General features: G+C 29.6%; 1 protein-coding gene across 1 annotated transcript in view; it reads left to right on the top strand.

The window, feature by feature from the left end:
- Positions 1-204: 204 nt before the first annotated feature.
- LOC122509959 (ecdysone-induced protein 78C) overlaps positions 205-24136 on the top strand; it is a 118349-nt gene continuing 94417 nt past the window's right edge. Inside the window, exons 1-2 of the mRNA XM_043624313.1 lie at positions 205-607; positions 8607-8686. Coding sequence (XP_043480248.1) covers positions 534-607; positions 8607-8686 — 154 coding nt within the window. The 5' untranslated portion in view covers positions 205-533. The remainder of the gene's footprint in view (positions 608-8606; positions 8687-24136) is intronic.

Below are 24136 nucleotides of genomic sequence, written 5' to 3'. Positions count from 1 at the left end.
AAATGATTTTAACTCGATAAAGAAGTTTTATAAATTGGAAGAATATTTCGCTCTTCAGTTTGAAATCAGTATATATAGATACCTATAATGCACCAATTGATTTCGACAATAATAATTGAACGTTTTTAATTTTCAAGTAACTGCATAAGAGCTTTTCCACCCTCGCAAGGTTGGCGCTTGCGCACCTTTATTTTTCACCCTACAGATAAAACAGGTGCACGCGGCGCAGGGTTGCAGGGAATAGATTTCAGTAAAGAGAATAGAGGTGGTGGAAACGTCGTTTATAAGTTGTTTTTGTTACATCCGGGTTCGTGGTCGATTTTACAATAGCCTCTGCATTTCTTTATTACTATAAATTTCCTGAAGTTGTAATCTGCGGTGAATGATAAAAACCAAGTCAAAATTGTATCTCATTATTATTTGTTTTCTGCAGTGACGTTTGTGAAATATGTACATTACAACAATGATGCTTTAATTTTATACTTGTATTTGGCCTAATGAAGATTTTAAATCATCCTTTTACGTAATGATCAATGATGAATTTGGAGGACAGAAATACGGCCTCAATTACACCCTCAAGTCCAACAGCGGATTCAACTGTCATCAGGTAATTGTCATTTCAGGCAGAAACTTATCATTTCACCTAATTTCATCTTAAGAATTTGCAAACTTTTTTTAACATAAAGAACAAGATTTGCAACTCCTGTTAAATGTAAAATATCATTATTCATCCTTTTCAACGTCATATGACTGCATTTTGTTGGCTGTAATTCAGCTTAAGTAAAATTTAAAGGCCTGTAAACAATTCTACTGTTCGGGGTATTGATTTCTTTTGTAAAGGGTTGTATTTTGAATTCATGTAGCATGAGAAAATATCATTTTTATTTAAATAAAACGTTTTTTATCTTGAGTGACAATATTTAACGTTAGTAGCATGTTACCTACCTTATTGCATCTAGAATTATTCATTAAAATTTTTTCTATCTAGATATATTAGGGATTTTAGAGTTTTACAGAATTTTTATTTTTGAATTTATTATAACATAATTAGCGAAATCTGCAGGGATATTATTTTACTCTTCATATATATTAATTGTTTTAAATGTTCCCTTCGAATCTATTAAAATGTTTTTAAATAAGTTAATAATATATTATTTAAATTTGAATTAAACATTATTGTTTATACATCAAGTGTAGCAGATAAACAGAAAATATAGCTTTTTGATAAATCATTGTTTCTAAATTATAGAATGTCATATTAATATTAAATGAACCGTTTTTCTATAACGAGTCGATAAGTGGAATCAAAACAGGGATATTTTTATTTTTTTTTTTAATGGAAGTTTGATTGATTTTATTTTCTCTCACATTATTTATTAATTTTTACGAACTTAATAATAATTACCATTTGACTTGAAATACAATTCTTAATTTTATAAAATTCTCTAAAAAAGGTAACAGTAAAGTAAAAAAGTAATTTTTAATATTGTAAGCTGAATTTTTAAAGAGTGAACTAATAGTGTTCTGCTATATTTGATTGCTTCAAAAAATAATTTGTTAAAAGCTAATAAAAATGTATCTTTTTAGAAAATGGATTATCCATAACATTTACAGTCGATTAAAAAGAAAATAAATCACTGTCAAGTTTTTATTTATAAAAATAATTTACCTTACTGACAGAATGATGATTATATTTATGAAACATATCTTCTAGCAACTATAATATGGTATATATATATATATTGAATATCACGCTAATTTGATAATAAAAATTCGTAATTTTTTACATAAAATTAATTTTAAAAAATTTCTTTTAATTTAAAATTTAAATTTAAATTAAATAGTTTATAATAAGACCCTTTTTGCTTAGATCAAGCAATAACTTTTTTGTATGAACCATGTTTCTTTAATGCTAAAAAAACTTATAATGAAATTTTTTGTTGAGAATTCATTTTTTTAAAACGTAAAACCAAGATAAAAAAGTACATGTAAAAATTCATGACGTCTCTTTTAGTGATGAAAATTTAAAAAAGTTTATATTTATGATCCATAAGATCAAAACGTTCAAATGAATGAAGTATTTTTCGATTTGACATTTTTGGAAATATTTACATCTCACATTTGTATTTTTCAATTTTCTCTATATTTTTTATTTATTTCACTCAAATATTTAAGTTTTTCATACAAATAAAAATTACTTGGCACAATTAATTTATTTTATGAATTTAAGAAAGCTAACTTATTATACTATTTTATAAAAATAAATAAAAAATATGTAATAATTAAGTAAATATATATCTTCTTTATAAATAAGATCAGACTTTTGTCTGTACATTGCATAGAAATTGAAAATTCCTATTTAGTTTTTCTATTCAAGTAGTAAGAATTCCAAAAATGCCAATAAAAAAAATTATGTATGTATGTATGTATGTATGTCTGTGTGTATGTATGTATGTATGTATGTTTGTCCGAGATAAACACAAAGACTACTTGACCGATTAAAGCGAAACTTTATAGTCTCTTAGGTATTAGTCTAACTTAAATTTATAGCCATATCCGATTGAAAAATATTAAGCTGAACGAAAGTTATAGCTTTTTTCACAAAATTCAAAAAATCAAAAAATGCAAATTTTTAAATTTTTTGTCAAATTGATGTGACACTTTCTGTAGTTACTTTTTAATATAAATACAACTAATTTTCACTGTAAAAATGAAAAATAAATAATATGTTCGAGTTTTTAAGACAAAATCATATTTTTGATTTTCGACAAAATTTTTAATTAATTTTTTTTAATATTGTTTAATTTTTTATTAAGTTGGTAGTGATATCGGTTAATGTTTTTAAATTTTTAATTACATTCGTTACATTTATTTTATTAAAAAGTTTAGAGTCATGAATTTGATGTCGATTACAAATTTTCTAAAATCAATGAACGTGAGTTTGCAAAAAATTTCTATATTGATATTTTCAGATTTTATGTTTGAAAATTTTATAGTACGTATTTTCATATTTCATTTAACGTAGAAAATAAAATATATGTATATGTTCAATATAAAGGGTACAGTAAGAGCATCAATAAAACTGAAATTTAACTTCAGCGGGTACGGTAACATATAAAGTCCTTAAAACGCCATTAGGGCAAATTGGGATTTATGAATCAAAATTTTCTTATTTTTGAATTCTAGAAATGTTTTAAAAATGACTATAAAAATAAATAACAAATTCCTATTCATGAATTAAAATTTTGTTTCTTCAATTTTAGAAATGTTTGGGGTATGTTGTTGCTTTCCAAAATTCTATCTGGGCACTAAGCAAAAACGGGTAAAATGTAAAATCCCATGTGGAAATTTTCAATAGGGATATGGGAAAATTATACCTACTTGAAAAATAAAAATAGATTTTACATGGGATTTTTTCTTAAATAAATATAGGCTTTTTGGGTTTATTTAAATATAGTTATCACTCAAAATCGTGTCGCAATTTACCATACGGTTTTACATGGGAATCCAAATGGTTTCCTTTATGAAAGTGAATCCCATGTAGGAATCGAAAACGTTATAGTTTCTACCAATACATTTAACAGAGTGTCTATCAACCGCGAAAGAAAACCGAAAAATAGCCGGAATTTTAATTCGACCAGGAAAAATCGGAAATTTTTTGCCAAATCGGGAATTTTCTTATCTAATTAAAAAATATTTTATTATATTAATTCGTTTTTAAAAAATTGCTTTTTGCTTTAATTTTTATTGATGTAATATTTTAATTTGTCAAAATTTAAGCCCTACATTCAGACTACAATATAGGTCTTATTTTCGATTTTAGCAGTCGTAACGTAAGGTCTACTTGCGATACAATTAGTTCGAATTAGACTCTACATAACTCCAAAAGCTGGTGGAAAATTAGGATTAATTTTTAATACATGAATTGAAATACCCAGGTGCGAAAAGTTGGTCGGGCCATGGTCGCGCCGACCAAGTGGATAGTCGTGCCGACCTTGGCAGCCAAAGGTCGGCCGAACTAGTGAATTGTAACACCCGCCGTCCAGTGGCTAACATGGTCGGGCCGACCATGGGTGCCAAAGTCGGGCCGACCAGGGGTGCCAAAGTTTTCCCGACCATGAGAAAGAAGGTCGGCTTCATTTTGGCAACCATGGTCGTGCCGACCTTGGCAGCCAAAGGTCGGCCGAACTAGCGAATTGTAACACCCGCCGTCCAGTGGTTGACATAGTCGGGCCGACTATGGTTGCCAAAGTCGGGCCGACCAGGGGTGCCAAAGTTTTCCCGACCATGAGAAAGAAGGTCGGCTTCATTTTGGCAACCATGGTCGTGCCGACCTTGGCAGCCAATAGTCGGCCGACCGTTTGCAAAAAATTATTAACTTTACAATTAACAGATATTAAGTGATATCTTAATATTCATTATTTATTTATTTATTTATCGCATTCATCTTAACACTAGACGCAATCTTATACATAAATACAAATTAAAATTTCTAACGCTCGCAGGGATCGAACTCGCAACCTAACGCACCGAAGTCTAACACGCTAACCATTACGCTACGCTTACATGAAAGCCTAAGAACAAAAATGAATTTATAAGCTGCAATTTAAAAAAAGAAATTAGTAATTCATAACGATTAATAAATCAGATAACGTTTATTAGTTTTTGTTTAATCCATTTTAGCTAAAATAATTAACACAAAAACTTTTAATTTCTACCATGGCAGTATAGAAATGTTTTTTAAGATGGTCGGGCCAACCGTGGCCAGAGTCGGCCCGACCAACAGAAATTAGGTTTTTTACACTCTGGCTGCCATAGTTTTACCGACCATCGGCCCGACTGAGGCCAGAGTCGGCCCGACCAACAGAAATTAGGTTTTTTAAACTCTGGCTGCCATAGTTTTACCGACCATCGGCCCGACTCAGGCCAGAGTCGGCCCGACCAACAGAAATTAGGTTTTTTACACTCTGGCTGCCATAGTTTTGCCGACCATCGGCCCGACTCAGGCCAGAGTCGGCCCGACCAACAGAAATTAGGTTTTTTTCACTCTGGCTGCCATAGTTTTACCGACCATCGGCCCGACTCAGGCCAGAGTCGGCCCGACCAACAGAAATTAGGTTTTTTACACTCTGGCTGCCATAGTTTTGCCGACCATCGGCCCGACTCAGGCCAGAGTCGGCCCGACCAACAGAAATTAGGTTTTTTAAACTCTGGCTGCCATAGTCGGCCCAACCTTGGGTGGAAACAGTAACCAAAGTCGGCCCGACTTTGGCTGCCGACCTATTGGCAGCCATAGATGGGCCGACCTGGGCCCGACCTGCCAACTCTGGCGGCCGACCAAAATTCGCACCTGGGTAGAGCCGACATTTAAAGTGTACGTCTTTCACGCTTGAACATAAAGATTTAATTATTATCATACTGTCTTTATTTTTAAATTCACTTGGTTTAATAAGGCTTTAATTTGTACGTTTGTTTATTAACAACAAATGCAATAAAAGAATCATCACAACAAATAAAATATTTAGAATTACAGGGATGACATTCTACGCAATGAAACTTTGTATGAATCTTAAATTAATAAGGAAGAAATTTTATAGAAATTTAACTTGCATGTGAAATGTAAATTCTGCAATTGAAGGATATTGATTGGCAATAATTTGGAAAATAATCAATTTTTTTTAATCGAATGAAATGGAATCTCTATATTCATCGTCAAATCACGTACACTGTACACTCCCTCCTTATAAGATATTTTACATATTAATATACATTAGCGACATTTTTTCTATTGACTGTAAGAAATTGCTAAACCCTCCCTCCTCATAGTCTTAAGTAATTTATGAACGATCCCTAAGAGTAAAAATTTCTGAAGTGGCCCCCCTATTTTCGCAAAGTTGCAAAATTTGAAATAAATATTTGTATTTGAAAGTACTAGTATCCAGTAATATTTTCACGGAGTATTTCAAAAATATTTAAATTATTTATATTTTTTATTGTTAATTAAAGATTTTTGAACCCTTTTAATAAAATAATTTTAACTAATTGAGTTTTTGCATAAATTGAACAAAAATTTATGGTTATATCAGTGAGTATATGTACTTTCGAATAAAAAAAAAAATTGAAAAAATTTTTTTTTTATTTTTTAATAATTTTTTTATAAACAAATGCAGATTTAAGTGCTTTCTACACGCGATTAAAAAAATTTTTTTTGCTAAATGTTCCTTAGAATGTAGGTAAACAAGAACTGAAAAGAAATCTATTAGTGCAAATGAAAAGCTTTTTTTTAATTTGACTATTTGTCGAGCGCTGCATACTGCGCGCAAGCACCGCACAGTGGAATTCTTTTACAACTTACTGTTCAAAAATGTCTACAGCCTACAATTTTTAACCGATTTGAGTATTCTTTGTTTTAAGTTAAAGGAGAGTAAATCCTTAAGACATCCCTCGAGGCCGATGCTTGAGATATTAATTGTTTATAATTTTTTGTTTTTAACAAATTAATACAATTTTTTAATAAAGGACGTTTATTTTCTTATTCCGTTATTGCACATGATCTAAATCAGTTCAAATTAATCTAATATGACCACCAGACAATTAATAAAACATAAAATAATTTATTTAAATTGTTATAAACAATATTAAATAACAAATAGATAACTTTGATTCTTTTTCACTAAAAATTTTTTTTTTTATTAATAATTTTTTATTTAGATTCATTTAAAAAATATGTGTCCACTCCTTGTTTAAAAAATAATTTATTTAAATTGTTATAAACATTATTAATTAACAAATAGTTAACTTTTGTTCCTCTCCACCAAAAAATATTTTTTCACGTTTACCTTTTTTATTTAGGTTCATTTAAAAAACATAAGAATCTAAGTATAACTACTTATTTTAAATAGGCTGTGAAATTAAACTAAGTACTACTTATACTTACATGCCTATATTAATCAAATGATTTTATGCTTTATTAATTGTCTGGTGGTCATATTAGATTAATTTGAACTGATTTAGATCATGTGCAATAACGGAATAAGAAAATAAACGTCCTTTATTAAAAAATTGTATTAATTTGTTAAAAACAAAAATTATAAACAATTAATATCTCAAGCATCGGCCTCGAGGGATGTCTTAAGGATTTACTCTCCTTTAACTTAAAACAAAGAACACTCAAATCGGTTAAAAATTGTAGGCTGTAGACATTTTTGAACAGTAAGTTGTAAAAAAATTCCACTGTGCGGTGCTTGCGCGCAGTATGCAGCGCTCGACAAATAGTCAAATTATGAAAAAGCTTCTCATTTGCACTAAGATTTCTTTTCAGTTCTTGGTTACCTACATTCTAAAGAACATTTAGCAAAAAAAAATTTTTTAATCGCGTGTAGAAAGCACTTAAAACTGCATTTGTTTATAAAAAAATTATTAAAAAATAAAAAAAAATAATTTTTTTAAATTTTTATTTTTTTATTCGAAAGTACATATACTCACTGTTATAACCATAAATTTTTGTTCAATTTATGCAAAAACTCAATTAGTTAAAATTATTTTATTAAAAGGGTTCAAAAATCTTTAATTAACAATAAAAAATATAAATAATTTAAATATTTTTTAAATACTCCGGCAAAATATTACTACCCAAGGAGCACGTAAGTTTATCTTGACATCACTGTAATATTACATTGGAGATTCGTTATATTACACTGTAATATTACAGTGATCTTACTGGGATTTAAAAATGTCCGCCTGGAGGTAATATTACGTTGTTACATCAAGAGAATATTACCTGGTAATATTAAGGTAATATTACACTGTAATATTAACGTAATGTTAAGGTAATATTCAGATAAAATTAGAATAATTTTATAATTTAGAAAAAAACATTTCACAAAGTTGGACTCGAACCCAGAACCATGTGCATAGTAATCATGAGTCTTACCACTGAGCCAAACTTACTTGTAGTGTATTAAGATTCTCGACGGTATATAATCTTTGTAAGTTTTTTAAAGTTCTTCATATTTTATCAAAAATCTTAATACACTACAAGTAAGTTTGGCTCAGTGGTAAGACTCTTGATTACTGTGCGCAAGGTTCAGGGTTCAAGTCCAGCTTTGTGAAATGTTTTTTTCTAAATTATAAAATTATTCTAATTTTATCTGAATATTACCTTAACATTACGTTAATATTACCTTAGTATTACCAGGTAATATTCTCTTGATATAACAACGTAATATTACCTCCAGGCGGACATTTTGATATCCCAGTAAGATCACTGTAATATTACAGTGTAATATAACGAATCTCCAATGTAATATTACAGTGATGTCAAGATAAGCTTACGTGCTCCTTGGGTAGATACTAGTACTTTTAAATACAAATATTTATTTCAAATTTTGCAACTTTGCGAAAATAGGGGGGGGCCACTTCAGGAATTTTTACTCCTAATAGCTAATAACTACGAAAAATAAGAACCAAAATTTCTAATGTGTCAGTATATTTCTTAAAAAAAGCATACACATATTATACTTAACTTAACTTCAAATGCGCACAGAACGAAAGAATTTGAAGATAATCATAGTAAATTAATTTTAATTCTTTTTGCATTTTTATAGTGTGAAGAACGAGTCGAAGTTAGAAGAAACCAAAACTTCTTTGGAAACCGTCAGTTTTGGTGCCGATGTTCGAAACGCAGGTTAGTTTTAAAAATTTAAGAGTTCACAGCATTTTATTTCAGCAAAAATTTTGACCATTTGGGGTACCGCAATTGATTCAGTAGTTTTTGAGAAAATATCAAGGCCGACTTTTTTGTGTGGCTTTGTAAACAATTACTAAAAGGAAGATTTTTTATGTATATAGTGTTTAGGAGTGACTTTATTGAACCCAAAAAAGATTGAGATTAATATATTCAGGAACTGAATAAATATAGCTAATTTTGTGTAGTCGAAAACTGGTGTTGAATATACCGTAACAGAATTTATTTTTTATTTTTTAGAAATAGTAAATTTTTTTTTCAAATTTTTATTTTATTCTGTCCCATTTTAAAAATTAATCTTTTCAATCCGCTTCAGATAGAAATCGATAACTGTTAGAAGGCTGACTTTTTTGGAGTTTGGTGCCAATAAATAATATAGTCAATAGTGATAACTCAGTGACATACGATTATACGGGACCGGTATATTGATGAATTAATTTGAATACTAACAATACAAATTATTATAGTATCTTTTGTGCTGAAAGAGGAATATCTGCGGTTGGTTATGTAGTGTTCGATCTATCAAAATCCCCTTTGACGGAACTATTATGCTGCCCAAAGTAAAAACCTAGTAGCCACATTTCATCTGTAAAGTTGTGATTTGTTTATAACATATAAGTGAACTTCGACCTTAGCAATCGTTATTTTTATACTTCTCCCAGTTAAGGGCATGTGGAACCAGCTAACTTCAATTTATACGTGTATTAATTCCCACGAATTTCTAAAGAAAATATAAAATATTTTCAAAAGATATTGAGGATAGTAATGGCAAATAAGTAGACGCATTGATCTCTAACCAATTTGAATAAAAATAACATTTCTAAATTTAATTATTTTGAAATTGAAAGTTTGACATTTCAGTCTTGCGTTTGTCATTTCTCGCGCTAAAAAATGACAATCAACATATAATTTTTATTAAAAAACAACAAACACGTGAATTTAAAAATGTAATAATAAATAATATTTAATTTAGTAGTTAATAATAATTAATTAATATTAAATTTATTAGATTTTGTAATTGAAAAATTCAGAATAATAATACAGATATAAGCAAGTTTTTATAAGTAAAATTTGAAAAGAGATTTTAATTTCTAAATTACAATTAGTAATAGTTTTACTTATTTTTTCCTTTCGAAATTGTTATTGAAATTTTATTGCATACTAAATAAATATAAATTCTATGTAATAATTAATTTACAATTAATAGACCTTTTTTAATATTAAAAAACCTATTGTATTTATTATAAAAAGATGAAAAGTAAATTATCAAAAAGAAATAATAAACATGATTTTATTATGACCCAAGTGCGAAATGCCAAGACTGCAAAAACGGCCCATCATTGGTGCAGTAATGTCTGCCGAGAATTGGCAGTAGTTACTGGGCCATTATTGGTAACCAAAACGTCCCATTACTGGGCCAATGATGGCGCCGATGGTCAGAATTTCAAATTTTTTAAGACTGGGCCAGCTCTCGGCCCAATAACGGCACATTCATGGCAAAGTTTATCAATGTTTAATGTCAAAAGACAATTGCCAGTGATGTGCCGACCATCGGCCCAGTAATGGCTCATTATTGGCACTTTAATGGCAAAAAATTTGTATCGTTCATGGCAAATTATAATTACCAGTATTGGGGAGTAGCTTGGCTCAGTAACGGCATAATATTGGCAAAGTTGATCAATCTTTAATGTCAAAATTCAATTGCCAGTGCTGTCACGAAGATCGGCCCATTAATGGCACATTAGTGGCACTTTAATGGCAAACATTTTGTATCTTTGATGGCAAATTATAATTGCCAGTATTGGGGCGTAGCTTGGCCCAATAACGGCACGTTATTGTCAAAGTTGATCAATCTTTAATAGGAAAATTCAATTGCCAGTGATGTGACGAAGATCGGCCCATTAAAGGCACATTAATGCCATTTTAATTTGGTATAATTTTTTATAAGAATTGAAATTTAAGAAACATTCAGGTATTCAATAAATTATTTATTTTGTATTTAAATAATTGAATAAGCTTGAAAAGGATTCAAATTAAAATATTTGAAACTTTGAATTTTCTATATTTTTAACTGTCAATTTTAAAGAATTAATTTTTTTGAAAAAGTTTAATTAAGTATTAATTTAAAAAAGAAGTTATTAATGTTTTCATATAATTTTACAATTAAAGAAATTCGTAAATAAATGTTACAGAAACCTTTTTTTGAGTAAAATTTTTCCTTTATTATCTAAAAATTAAGAAATTTTCAATTTCACTTTCAATTAATATTTGCAATTGACAAATAGAATTTATAAACATTTTTTTCCTTCATTTTTTAAAAATCTTTGAATTTTTCTTAAAGCAATTGTAATTAAGAAATAGAAATGATGCAAATTATTTCCTTAAGAAAATTTATTGAATAAATGAATGTTTTTTAAAATTTAATTCTCATAATTCAATTTTAAGAAACATTTAGTTATTCAATAAATTATTTATTTTTGCATTTAAATAATTAAATTCTCGTAGAATTTTGTAGTAAAAATTGATTTCAAAATGGATTCTAGTCAAATTTTCAGATAATAATTAAATATTAAAAATATACCATGAATTATGATATTAAAATTTTTTTAAATTCAATCGCCAATGATGTGACAAAGATTGGCCCATTAAAGGCACATTAATGGCACTTTAATGGCAAAAATTTTGTATCTTTAATGGCAAAATATAATTGCCAGAATTGGGGCGTTGCTTGGCCCAATAATGGCACATTCACGACAAAGTTGATCAATCTTTAATAGTAAAAGACAACTGCCAGTGTTGTGACGAAGATCGGCTCATTATTGGCACTTTAATGGCAAAAAATTTGTATCTTTCATGGCAAATTATAATTGACAGTATTGGGGCGTAGCTTGTCCCAATAACGGCACATTCACGGCAAAGTTGATCAATCTTTAATGGTAAAAGACAACTGCCAGTGTTGTGACGAAGATCGGCTCATTATTGGCACTTTAATGGCAAAAAATTTGTATCTTTCATGGCAAATTATAATTGACAGTATTGGGGCGTAGCTTGTCCCAATAACGGCACATTCACGGCAAAGTTGATCAATCTTTAATGGCAAAATTCAATTGCCAGTGATGTGACGAAGATCGGTCCATTAATGGCTCATTGTTGGCACTTTAATGGCAAACATTTTGTATCTTTGATGGCAAAATATAATTGCCAGAATTGGGATGTAGCTTGGCCCAAGAATGGCACATTAATGTCTATCATTTTGTATCTATGATGGCAAATTATAATTGCCAATATTGGGACGTAGCTCGGCCGAATAATGGCACAGTATTGGCCAGTGTAGTGTAGCTTATAAGAACCCTTTTGCTTCCTCGACTTCAAGTCAGAGTAGCAGAGTGGTCAGAGTGTTAGGCTGTGGAGCGTCAGGTTCAGGTATCGATCCCCGCGAGAGGTAAGAATTTTTCAAATATTTGTAAGTTTGCGTTTAAATTAGGGAAATAAGCCGTATAAATGTTATAAATTAATTAGTTAATTGAATAAAAAAAAATTATTTTTATTTTTTTCTAATTTTGTCAACACTGGGGGAGTAATGGCAGCCAATATTGGGCCATTAATGTCTGCTGAGATCTGGCTGCCAATAATGGGCCATTAATGTCTGCCGAGATTTGGTGCCAATATTGGGACAGTAATGTCTGCCGAGATCTGGCTGCCGACGTCCAACCGCGGTTAACACCACAAGAGTCGGCGCAAAGTCGGGCCAATATTGTCTGCCAAGTCTCGATGCCAGCTTTGCCAATACTGGGCCAGTGTTGGGCCGCGTTGGTTTTCGCACTTGGGGAGTAGTATTTAACTTCTAGAATATGGGCCATCTATAAAAACTTCATTATAAAATTTAAAATTAATAATAATAATAAAACAAACATAATAAGAATTATTATTTATTTCAAATTGTATGATCGCTTAAAATATTACATATTGCATATTATATATATTATATAATATATTTTATAATACTATTTTTACGACACAGTTTGCTTCCCAGTAAACAAAAACTAATTGAAATAAATTAAAAAGAATTCACAAAGAGTTTCAGTGAATTCCGCTTTGTGACAAATACGAATTGGAGCTATGTTGCAATTTTCCTGAATTCGTCAAACTGTATTAAACTTCCAAACCTTCTATTCTTACTAATTCAATGGACAAGTTTTGGGGCCTTTAATTTTTTTAATTCGTCAGCACGAATTCAATGCATGCCTTGGTCATTTCTTACGAATGCGAATTCGTTTGCACAACTTCAGGCAAATTCAATCGAATTCAATCGAATATACAAAAAGCTTGAATGAATCCCGCTTTCTACCAAAAATCTTAATTCATTTCAATCCGTTTGAATTATTTTTTTTGACTGGGTTATTTGGTAAGCCTACTGCTAATCTTACACAACAAGGACGTGGTAAAATTATACAAAAAAAGTTTTACAGAACTAATATGCTCTATTAGTAAAGTTTTACAGTAGTAAACTTAAATAATAATGTTACTGTTAGCCAAGAATAGTAGGTCCGAGTATTATTTTTAGACTAATTAAAAAATAATTAATCGATAAGCTGTAAATTCTTTACAACTAATCATATATAAATCTCTTAGACTTTTGTATCATAATAAATATAAAAAATAATGTAAAAAGTATTAATTTGAGTCACTTTTTAATTATTCACATAAAATAAATTTTATATTTGGAATTGGAACAAATACATCATGTTTTAAACTAAATTAAAAAATTATTTCAAAATGTATGATTTTAACTTTAATAAATATTTACTTGCATGAGACAAATCGTTTTCGTAAAAGTAGTAAAACATTCTTTTGAATTAAGTATTAAATTACTCAACACGAATGATTTAATTATATAATATTAATCTAAATAACACAATACTGATTGTCCGCGCCTTGAGAGGACATTGCCTGGAAATGTTGTTAAAAATGAAAAAGATTCTGCCCAAAACCATCAATATATGGCAATTCGCGTGTCAGTAGCGCGCCTCCATCTTAATACACATTGGTTTTTTTCAAAGAAGCACTATTGCCAGAAAAATCAAATCCAGGTGTAATATTTCAATAGCAATAAGGAGAAGGAAATTTAAGAAATCTCAAACACATCCTAGAGACAAGTTTTAAGTAAATCTGATGAATATTTGAAAAACCGTCCACCATATTGGACCCACCATTTTGAATTTTTTAAATCTGACTTATATTTGTAATCAGTAACATCAAAAACCACCGAATAAAAATTTTCAAGTAAGGCCGCAATGAATTTAAAAAAAAATTAAAAGGTCATCTGCCTTTTTGGATCCTCTATTTTGAATTAAAAAAACCTAATCCTAAAGAAAATGATGACAAAGGTTGTGTGCATAATTCTAATGAATATTTCTAAAATAAAATGTAGAATAATCATACAAGGCATTTAACGTTAATAATGTTTATTTAAAAGTATACAATTGCAGTATAATTTCAGCGTAGTTTTATATTTTTTTATATTTATATTGAGGCAACATTGCCTGGAAAAGTCATAATATATAAAGTGCAATCAACATGTTTGTAGAAACTCTGCAAATCTTCTTGCAATATAAAATAACCAAAGTTTTATTAAATGTGCAACAAATCTACCCAAGCAGCACGTAAGCTTATCTTGACATCACTGTAATATTACATTGGAGATTCGTTATATTACACTGTAATATTACAGTGATCTTACTGGGATATCAAAATGTCCGCCTGGAGGTAATATTACGTTGTTATATCAAGAGAATATTACCTGGTAATACTAAGGTAATATTAACGTAATGTTAAGGTAATATTCAGATAAAATTAGAATAATTTTATAATTTAGAAAAAAACATTTCACAAAGCTGGACTTGAACCCTGAACCTTGTGCACAGTAATCAAGAGTCTTACCACTGAGCCAAACGTACTTATAGTGTATTAAGATTTTTGATGAAATATGAAGAACTTTAAAAAACTTACAAAGATTATATACCGTCGAGAATCTTAATACACTATAAGTAAGTTTGGCTCAGTGGTAAGACTCATGATTACTATGCACATGGTTCAGGGTTCGAGTCCAGCTTTGTAAAATGTTTTTTTCAAAATTATAAAATTATTCTAATTTTATCTGAATATTACCTTAACATTACGTTAATATTACCTTAATATTACCAGGTAACATTCTCTTAATATAACAACGTAGTATTACCTCCAGGCGGACATTTTGATATCCCAGTAAGATCACTGTAATATTAAAGTGTAATATGACGAATCTCCAATGTAATATTACAGTGATGTCAAGATAAGCTTACGTGCTGCTTGGGTATATAATCTAAATAATCTAATCTAACTATAAAAAACGTAGCTATACTGTATTGCTAGATACGTAAATTTTTAGTAGAATGAGTGCTGTAAGTTTTGTCCTACAAAATTTTTTAAGCCAACAAAATATACTTATGTAAAAGATTCTTATAATAAACATAAGAAATCCAAGCAAAGCGTGTTGTGCTGTAGGCTATATAAATAATCTATTATTGATTTAAAAATGAAAATAATCCTTTATATTTGCTGTACACATTATTTTAAAAAATATCAGCTAATCTTCCAGTGATAGAAGTGAGAAAAATATTTTATAATTTATGCACTTAAATTACTTTAATAATCAACAAATGAAATTTCACCTTAGACTGTCGAAGCAAATTCTTTTGTGGAATTTTAGCAAATCTTTTTGCAACAAGAATAAATCGAAGAGTACTGCATATTTAACAAAAAGTCTATTAAAATAATAAAAATAATATAAAAAAGATTAACTATCCAAGAAAATTCTTTCGTAGAAATCAAGCAATATTTACTGCAAATAAAATTATCAAAGCGTGTTGCCCAATATATGCAATTTAATTTTATTGTCAATTAAAATTCATCAAATATTGTATTTATAGCAAAACATGCTTCTCTTGGACAGAAGCAATAATTGTTCTAATAACATAATAAATACAAAGCATTTAATAGTTAACATATAGGTGCAATATAACTTTATTATACAAATAGAACGACAGAATAATCCACTAATTTAATTTGTAAGCACAGAAAACCCATTTTTTATAGAAACAATTCTTTTGAAACAGCAAGCATTTTTTACAATTAACTTTGTAATATATTTGAAAACATTTCGTAATGGAAAGATTTAAAAACGAATTAAATATTTTTCTAAAGTTATTATCAGTTTTATAACATATATTTTAGAATATTTGCCAACCATCCACAGTCAGGATAGTAGGATTATAGCATTTTGCTTAATTTATCCAATGTAATTTTATCAGCAACAATAATAAAGCAAAGTTTTTTATAACTAAACACACTTTCTTTTCAAGAGTCAACAAAAATTGTATTTGTCCTGGGACTTTGACAAAGTATACCTTAATTCGGAATAGCAGTATAAACATCTACTTCAAACAACTAATAATCTGTTTGTAAAATGGAAAATTTTGATCCAATGGAAGGTAGATAAATAACAACAGATAGTGTTATTTCATTTATTTAACAAAACACCGACGTTTCGATGACATGGTTTGTCATCCTTTTCAGGTTAACTAAAATTATAAATGTAACTTACATAGTAACATGTCAATAAGTATAAAACTATGTCTAAAGTTTTATGACATGTTACTATGTAACTTACATTTATAATTTTAGTTAACCTGAAGAGGATGACAAACCATGTCATCGAAACGTCGGTGTTTTGTTAAATAAATGAAATAACACTATCTGTTGTTATTTATCTACCTTCCATTGGATCAAAATTTTCCATTTTACGAATAAATAATTCGGAAGGAAATTTTCTACTAAAAAAAAAACTAATAATCTGTGTTATAAAGGAAAGACAAGAATGATTAGTATTATATAATTACAACAAAAGAATTTATTCACTGACTCCCATGACTATAAAACTATTTTCTAATCGAAAGCATATTTTTAATCATTACAAGCAACAATAGTTTGGTTACATTATCCAACATATTCTTATTAGCAAAAAGCAGCAATTGTTTGAATATATTATCCAAATTTATGTCTGAGTACAAACACATTTTTTATAGCAAAACATATTCTTATTAGCTAAAAGAAGCAATAGTTTAGAAATATAATCTCAGTACCAAAATATTATTTATAGCAAAGCATATTCTTGTTAGCTCAAAGCAGCAATTGTTTGGATATAGTATCTAAATTTATGTCTGGGTGCAGAATAACTTTTTATAGCAAAAAAGTTGGATATATTACCCAATATTATTCCTAGGTGCAAAAATATTTCTTATCGCGAAGCATATTCTTATCAGCTAAAAACAGCAACTGTTTGAATATAGAAGAAGTTTACACCGTAAGCCTTAAATATAAGCCTCCGCGAGCATAAACGGATATGCCTCCATGAGCATATACTTGCGTCTGCGCAAAGTGTTTGCCTGCAGCTGTGTTGTGAAAGAGTTTGCCTTGACCACGTGTTCGCGCAGGCCCAGGCGCAAATATATGCTCTGGAGGTATATCCGTTTATGCGCGCGGAGGCTTATATTTAAGGCTTACGGTGTAAACTCCTTCATAGTATCCAATTTTATGTCTGGGTGCAGAATATTTTTTTGTAGCAAAGCATATTCTTATTATTAGTTGAGAGCAGCAATTGTTGATAAATATTATCTAAGAACCAAAGTATTTTTTATAGCAAAGCGTATTCTTGTTATCTAAAAGCAGCAATTGTTTGGATGTAGTATCTAAATTTATATCTGGGTGCAGAATAACTTTTTATAGCAAAACATATTCTTATTAGCTAAAAGCAGCTACTGTTTGAACATAGTATCCAATTTTATGTCTGGGTGCAGAATATCTTTTTGTAGCAAAGCATATTCTTATGACCTTAGATTCGTAATCAGCGACCTCAAAAACCACCGATTATAAATTTTCAAGAAATTTGGATGAATTTTTGAAAAACTCATCCGCCATATTGGATCCGCCATTTTGAATTTTTTAAATCTGATTTTAGATTCGTAATCAGCGACCTCAAAAGCCCCCGATTATAAATTTTAAAAAAATTTGGATAAATTTTTGAAAAACTTATTTGCCATATTGAATCCACCATTTTGGATTTTTTAAATCTGGCTTCAGATTCTTAAACAGCAACCCCAAAAAACCCTTAAGATACCAAGTTTCATTAAATTCAAACAATTTTTTTAAGAGAAGTATGTATTTGCAACTTTTATTTTGTGACCTATCCTCTACTGTTTATAACAAATATTTAATACTTTGTTTATTAACAAATACTTTAATTAGAAACTTTATTACGTATGTATCATTAACTATGAACCTTGCACTGTAAATTGCACTTTGTTTCATGTGTTAAAGTTAATTTGTTTAAAAGTTATGAGAAAAAATATTTGGACGAGTATACTCGTCCTCGAGCATTTGGTAACAACTTAGTTTAGACGAGTATATTCGTCACGGTACGCAGGAGGGTTAATATTCCTGTTCTGACAGTTTATTTTACAAGATGAGACGAATAGAATTTTTATATTGTTAATTTTAAGAAATAAATATATTAAATTAAGTAAAATAAAATAGTAAGATGAATCTGATCAAAATGAATAGAATAAATTCTATTCACATCCAGCGCGACCGGGTTTAGAGTTGCTGGAGCTCTATTTGGCGAAAAGTAAAATATTAATAAATATGCGGACGCCAGTTAATTTTTATGAAATTAACAAAACACATATATATAAATTAGACACGAGATCACAAGGAGGGTAGCATTGGGAAACCCTAATAAAATAATATAAAATAAACCAAGTGACTTCCAGGAACAAAACAAATTTATTAAAAGAAAATCAAAGAAACATTAATCACTTACGTGAAGTCGATCAAATATCGACTCTTGTCGATCACACAAAATGTTCTCTCTACAAGTAGTCGAATTTCTCCACACAGGAATGTCAGATGAAACACTCACTTAGTGATTTCATTCACACGGACGACCAAACCCAGCGTGGGCACACTTGTTCGAAAGACGTCCTAAGGATGTCTTTTTGCGGACGTCTTAAAGACGTCCTATAAATGTTCTATGTCTTTAAGATTTCTAAAAGACGTCTTTTTCATTCAACATTTGAAAATAGAAAAATTTTTATAAATAGAAAATATTATTTTCTAAGTTCAACTTGGACTTAGAAATTTATGAATGTGAAATTCATTGGAATTTTTCTAAGTTAAATTCATTTCATTTACAAGTGAGATCGTTAACTTTGTAGAGGTTCATATCTGTCTTTAACGGCTGAGGTGCTTAAGGCGCAGTGCTTCAAGCCCAAGGTATCCGAGTTCGATCCCAGCTTCGTAGTAATTTATTCATTTTTTCTACACATTTTAGAAAAAATAAAATTAAACTTAAAATAAATTTAATACAATATTACTGTGTTTCAACTTAGAAAATATTATAAAAGAAATGGCTATTTAAGATCTGAAGGAATGTAAAAAGCACGTCCAAAAGACGTCTTTAAGACGTAAGTTAGACGTCCTTTCTTATATGTCTTTTAGACCAGACATAGAACGTCTTTTAGTTGTCTTTTTGATGACTCAGAGACATTACCATCATTGTCCCCGAATTGTCCGCGGACAAAAAGGGACGTCTTTAAGACGTCCCTGTGCCTACTGGGAAGAGTAACGCTATCTTTTCATGTAATGCGACGATTGATGAAAATATTGACCTCACAACCCTTACCCTTATTCTAGGATATTTGATCGAATATTACTTGAATTAACGTCAGAATGATCTTCCCGTCACAAAGAAGTCAAGCAAAGCAAAGAACTTATTTTGATGTTACATATCCTGAGAATCCGACAACCAGCTACTAAATTATAAGAGTTCACTCTGCTTTATACTGTTTCTGATCCGTTTTAATAGTGTCCCTGTCTGAAATCGACGTAAATTCTCTGTTCCATGTTTAGCGAAGATGCTATGTATAGCTCACAGTACAGATGCTGAAAGTTCTCTCAGACCTCCAACGAGGTCGCAGCAATTCCAAATTTTTTCAGTGTATACTGAGGGAATCATGGGACTTCAGACTCCAAAAAAAAGTATTAATTGCGGTTCTCATGTGAAGTCTCATGCCCCGTTTTGAGAGGTCTGACATCCTTTCAACGGTAGTACAGACAGCCTACAGTTTTGGGCCTTACTTAGAAAAGCATAGAACAACGTCCAGCAGAACATTTGAAGCCCTGCACAATATTCGACATTCGAGTTATTACAAAATTCGAACCGAACCGAGTTTTGTTCGGTTTTGGAACGCTAAAATGTCGACTTCTAAAATTCGACATTTCAATCGCCTAGTTCGAATGTCAAATTTTTGACATTCGAGTCAGTCCAGTTCTAATGCCGAAAAACCGATATTCGAGTTAGCCTAGTTTCCGACATTCGACATTCGAACTAGGAGATTCAAATGTCGAATTTTCGACATTTCGGCGCCCCAAAACCGAACAGAACTCGGTTCGAATCGAATTTTGCACAGCTCTAATAATGACCTTTCCGAGAAAATAATTCGCAATAATTAACCACTGTTTAAATTCCAATACCAAACTTTTGTCAGAAACACCTATTGAAGGCTCAGGCTTAATAAATTGTTTCCTAGCTCCTGCTTTAGTTAGTATTCATCCGCTAATTCGTCCATATACCAAACGTCACTACTTGTCAGGATGAAGGTCAGTCTATCATGACAATCTTCTGTGGTTGGTATGCTAACAGTTGAAAAGAGGTCTCTCCACCAATTTCTTGGGGAGACAACACTTTTCCATTTTCCTGCGGCCACTGGAACTGTCTTACCTCAGGGCAGTTTTTGCCGCCACTGCTTTTATTGCTATAGGTGCAAGGGCTCTATTTACCCAGAGAGCACCAAAGTTTGGAGAGAGAGCTTACTACAAGTTTTTGCAGAAAACGGTTCCTTCTTTCATATGAAAAGTGATTAAAGAATAGTTGTAGAGCAGTTTAATAAAGAAAAGCGTTTTATTTACTACCAATTTTGAACCTTTTGATATTAAATTATTATTATTAATGACTATTAAACCCTATCCAGAATTACCATGAAAAAATACTAGTCTGTTATAATATCCCCCATAGCACCTTAAAATTTATTAAACATTTACTTGTAATATTTGGAATATTCAAATGCAAAGTTTAATCAAAATTGTGTAAAGAGGTTTAAATGTTCAGGAAAGTTTCAAGCTAAACATTTATTTAATCGGGACATTTAAATCTTTACACAATTTCCACTAAACTTTGCATTTTAATATTCCAAACATTGCAAGTAAATGTTTAATAAATTTTTAGGAAAGTTGCGGTGCTGTCGGGGATTTAAGCTTTTCTGGACCCAACTTAATTATTATTATCCTACTGACACAAACATGGAGCTTTTAACAAGAAATAAAATCATAGATCGTATGAAAATGGCGTCCACTTTCACCCTAAGCTAAAAATCACGACTCTTAAGCGTTTCTTTATCAACGGGTAAAGAAACGCTTAAGAGTTGTGAATTTTAGCTTAGGGTTGTTGTTTGATATACTATTTCGTTTACATTACGAAGAATGTAATTTTTTATTGAAATAATTGATTTTGGTAGCTTCAGACATTTTGATTAATAGTTTCTATACAAGAATATAATGTGGTATGTGCGGGGTTCGAACAAAGATTAATGTAGAAGAAGTGAAGAAAGTTGCAAATCATTTTTTTTAAGATAATGCAATATAATTATGCAATTAGAGAATATCTTTGTCTTCAAAAATTCGTAATTACCAAAATATATTTTTCTTCATTTCAATATTTTTATGACTAACGTGAAATCGCTGTAGCTACTGATACCAGTTTTTCCGGTTCTCCTACAATTTTTTTTCCCTGAGTTATGAATAAAGCTCAAAGTGTATGCCAACTACACATGTATAAGTGCATATATATTTTGGCTCGATAGTAAGTACCTCTGTTAGGTGTTTGGTCTGTTATTCCATGGTAAAATTATATAAGTTTGAATTTATCGTTTGCAAGTAAACGAACTGATTTTTTATTTTGAATGTAGTTCCATTGGAGAATGGTTATTTATTTATACATCCTTTCTGTATAAGTTACAATAGGAATCGCATAATTTTAACAAAATGTATAAAGACAGTTTTTGTTCTAATTAGCTAATACTTGCCTTTCATGAAATAATCCAAAGATTATGCGTTTAAGATTATTATAGGTGCAGGTACATTAACTACTTTTGTTTCTAAATATTTATTTATTGTAGATAGAAAAAATAGTAAAAATAAGTACTTGTTTAGAAAAAGATAAAGCTTCATTTGAGAAAATTTGTCGACTGAGTGTGGTAACCAGACGCAGTATTCACTTGTCGAGAAAGGAGATGTGCTGCTGAGAGTAATGAACCTGGAAAACCGGTTAATTCAGATTTATCTATGTAGTAATGTTATATCACTACTTCAAATACTTAAAAATGCATTTCATTTTTCATAATACAGTTCTCTACCAATATTTAACATTTAAGCTGAGGGAACACTTTTTAGAAACTTGTAAAAACCTTGCAGTCCACTTTATTTATAAGAACGATTGCACAAGAATTAATTAAAACAAATTTTTAAAACATAAGATATTTGTTTTGGTAATTAGGAAATTCAGCAATTTGTAAAAGTTTTCAATTAAAAATACATTTGCGCAATGACTTTTGAATTTAAAAAGATTACAATATTGCTTATGATTTTAAACCTTTTTTTTATATAAGGGATATGACTTCAAGAGATTTCCAACCTTAAGTTAACCTGCTGGTTCATGACTAAGGAAATTTTTTTCTTAAAAATATTTGTATTTCCATTTTAAGAAACGGTGATTATTTAAATTTTACGGTTTAATAAACTATATGATTCTGTGATTCATGTGTTGTGATATATTTTAGTAGTTAAATGATATTAATACAGTTTTAGAGAGTACCATAAGTATGTATTAATATTATAATATTTTTTATCTAACTTAGTCCCATATTAGTGCGGGTGAGAAATAGATGAAAAATAGTTTTTGAAAATAAAATAAAAATTAAAAATATATTTTTCAATACTTTATAGAAAATTATTAAAGAATAAATGAAAGTAGGAGACTTCCATTTCTACTCCGTTCTCACATACTTCCTCCTTTCATACCGAGACGTTTTTACTTACTGAGACTGATGTAAGAAAATGAAAATTCCGAGACATACTTCATATATAAAAGAGGGAACTAAACAAATGAACAGGACCTTTGAAATTACACCCTCTTCAGTACAATATTGAAATATTAGTAAGATGTCTCAAAAAATTTGTCATAATAAATAATCATTTTTAATTTACCACTAGTTTTACTTCTACTACTAATTAGTATTAGTATAGTAGTAGTAATAGTAGTAAAAAGGAGTAGTACTAAAACTAGCTTTAAGACTTTACCATTTACTTTTATTGCACTAATTAAATCTGTAAACCAAATGTACCTTAATAGAAAACTATGATTTTTATGTTTGATACTTTTTTTTTAATGCTCAAAATTAAAAATTAACAATGTACTTAAATTTTATTTCCTGGAAAACAATGTGGTAAAATATTACATAATAAAATAATTAAATGTTTGAACAATAAAATTCTCATTAATACATTATAATAATGAATCAAAAGTTGAAGTGAGTAAAGTACATAAAGCCATAACTTTCACTGCAATTCAGTAGAATGATCGACTCCCAGTCTAGATGCTAATGTGAAAATTGATTAAGGTGTTGCCTCCTACAAAAAAAATTTCTTTTTGTATTTAATTAATTATTTTCTGTGAGCTATGCATTGGGTATTTTACTTATTGTTATATAGGTGATTAAATATAAAATGTCATTTGTTAGTCCTATCGAAAAAACTGAAATAAAAATATTAGATGGAAAAAAATATTAAAATTATGTTCCAGACAGTTTTGGTTTTACTTTTATTTGTAAATATAGTAAAATTTACTTTATATTTTTCTCCGTGCAGATATTAAATGTCGAAGAACTCATTTTGAAAAATAGATATTCTATATTTAAAGAAAAACTGTTAGGCTAACAAAATAATTAGTTAAAGTGCTTGAAAAAAGATCGAGATCGCGTGTTCTAAAATTTTTTATTTTTAAGTGAAAATTGCTTATTACTTTGAATATTGCGCTTGATATTTAATTTTTCGAGAAGTACATTATAATATACAGTTGAACTTTTAAACAAGTTGTTCATTTTATGATCATTTAGCTTCCTCAATATAATATATAACAATTGCTTAATTCTTTTATTATAGAATAAATATTTTAAAGTGTTA

The sequence above is a fragment of the Leptopilina heterotoma genome, unplaced genomic scaffold (assembly GCF_015476425.1).
Source record: "Leptopilina heterotoma isolate Lh14 unplaced genomic scaffold, ASM1547642v1 Lhet_65, whole genome shotgun sequence".
NCBI lineage: Eukaryota > Metazoa > Arthropoda > Insecta > Hymenoptera > Figitidae > Leptopilina > Leptopilina heterotoma.
Note: the sequence above shows the minus strand (reverse complement) of the source record. Positions and strands in the feature narration are given on the sequence as shown.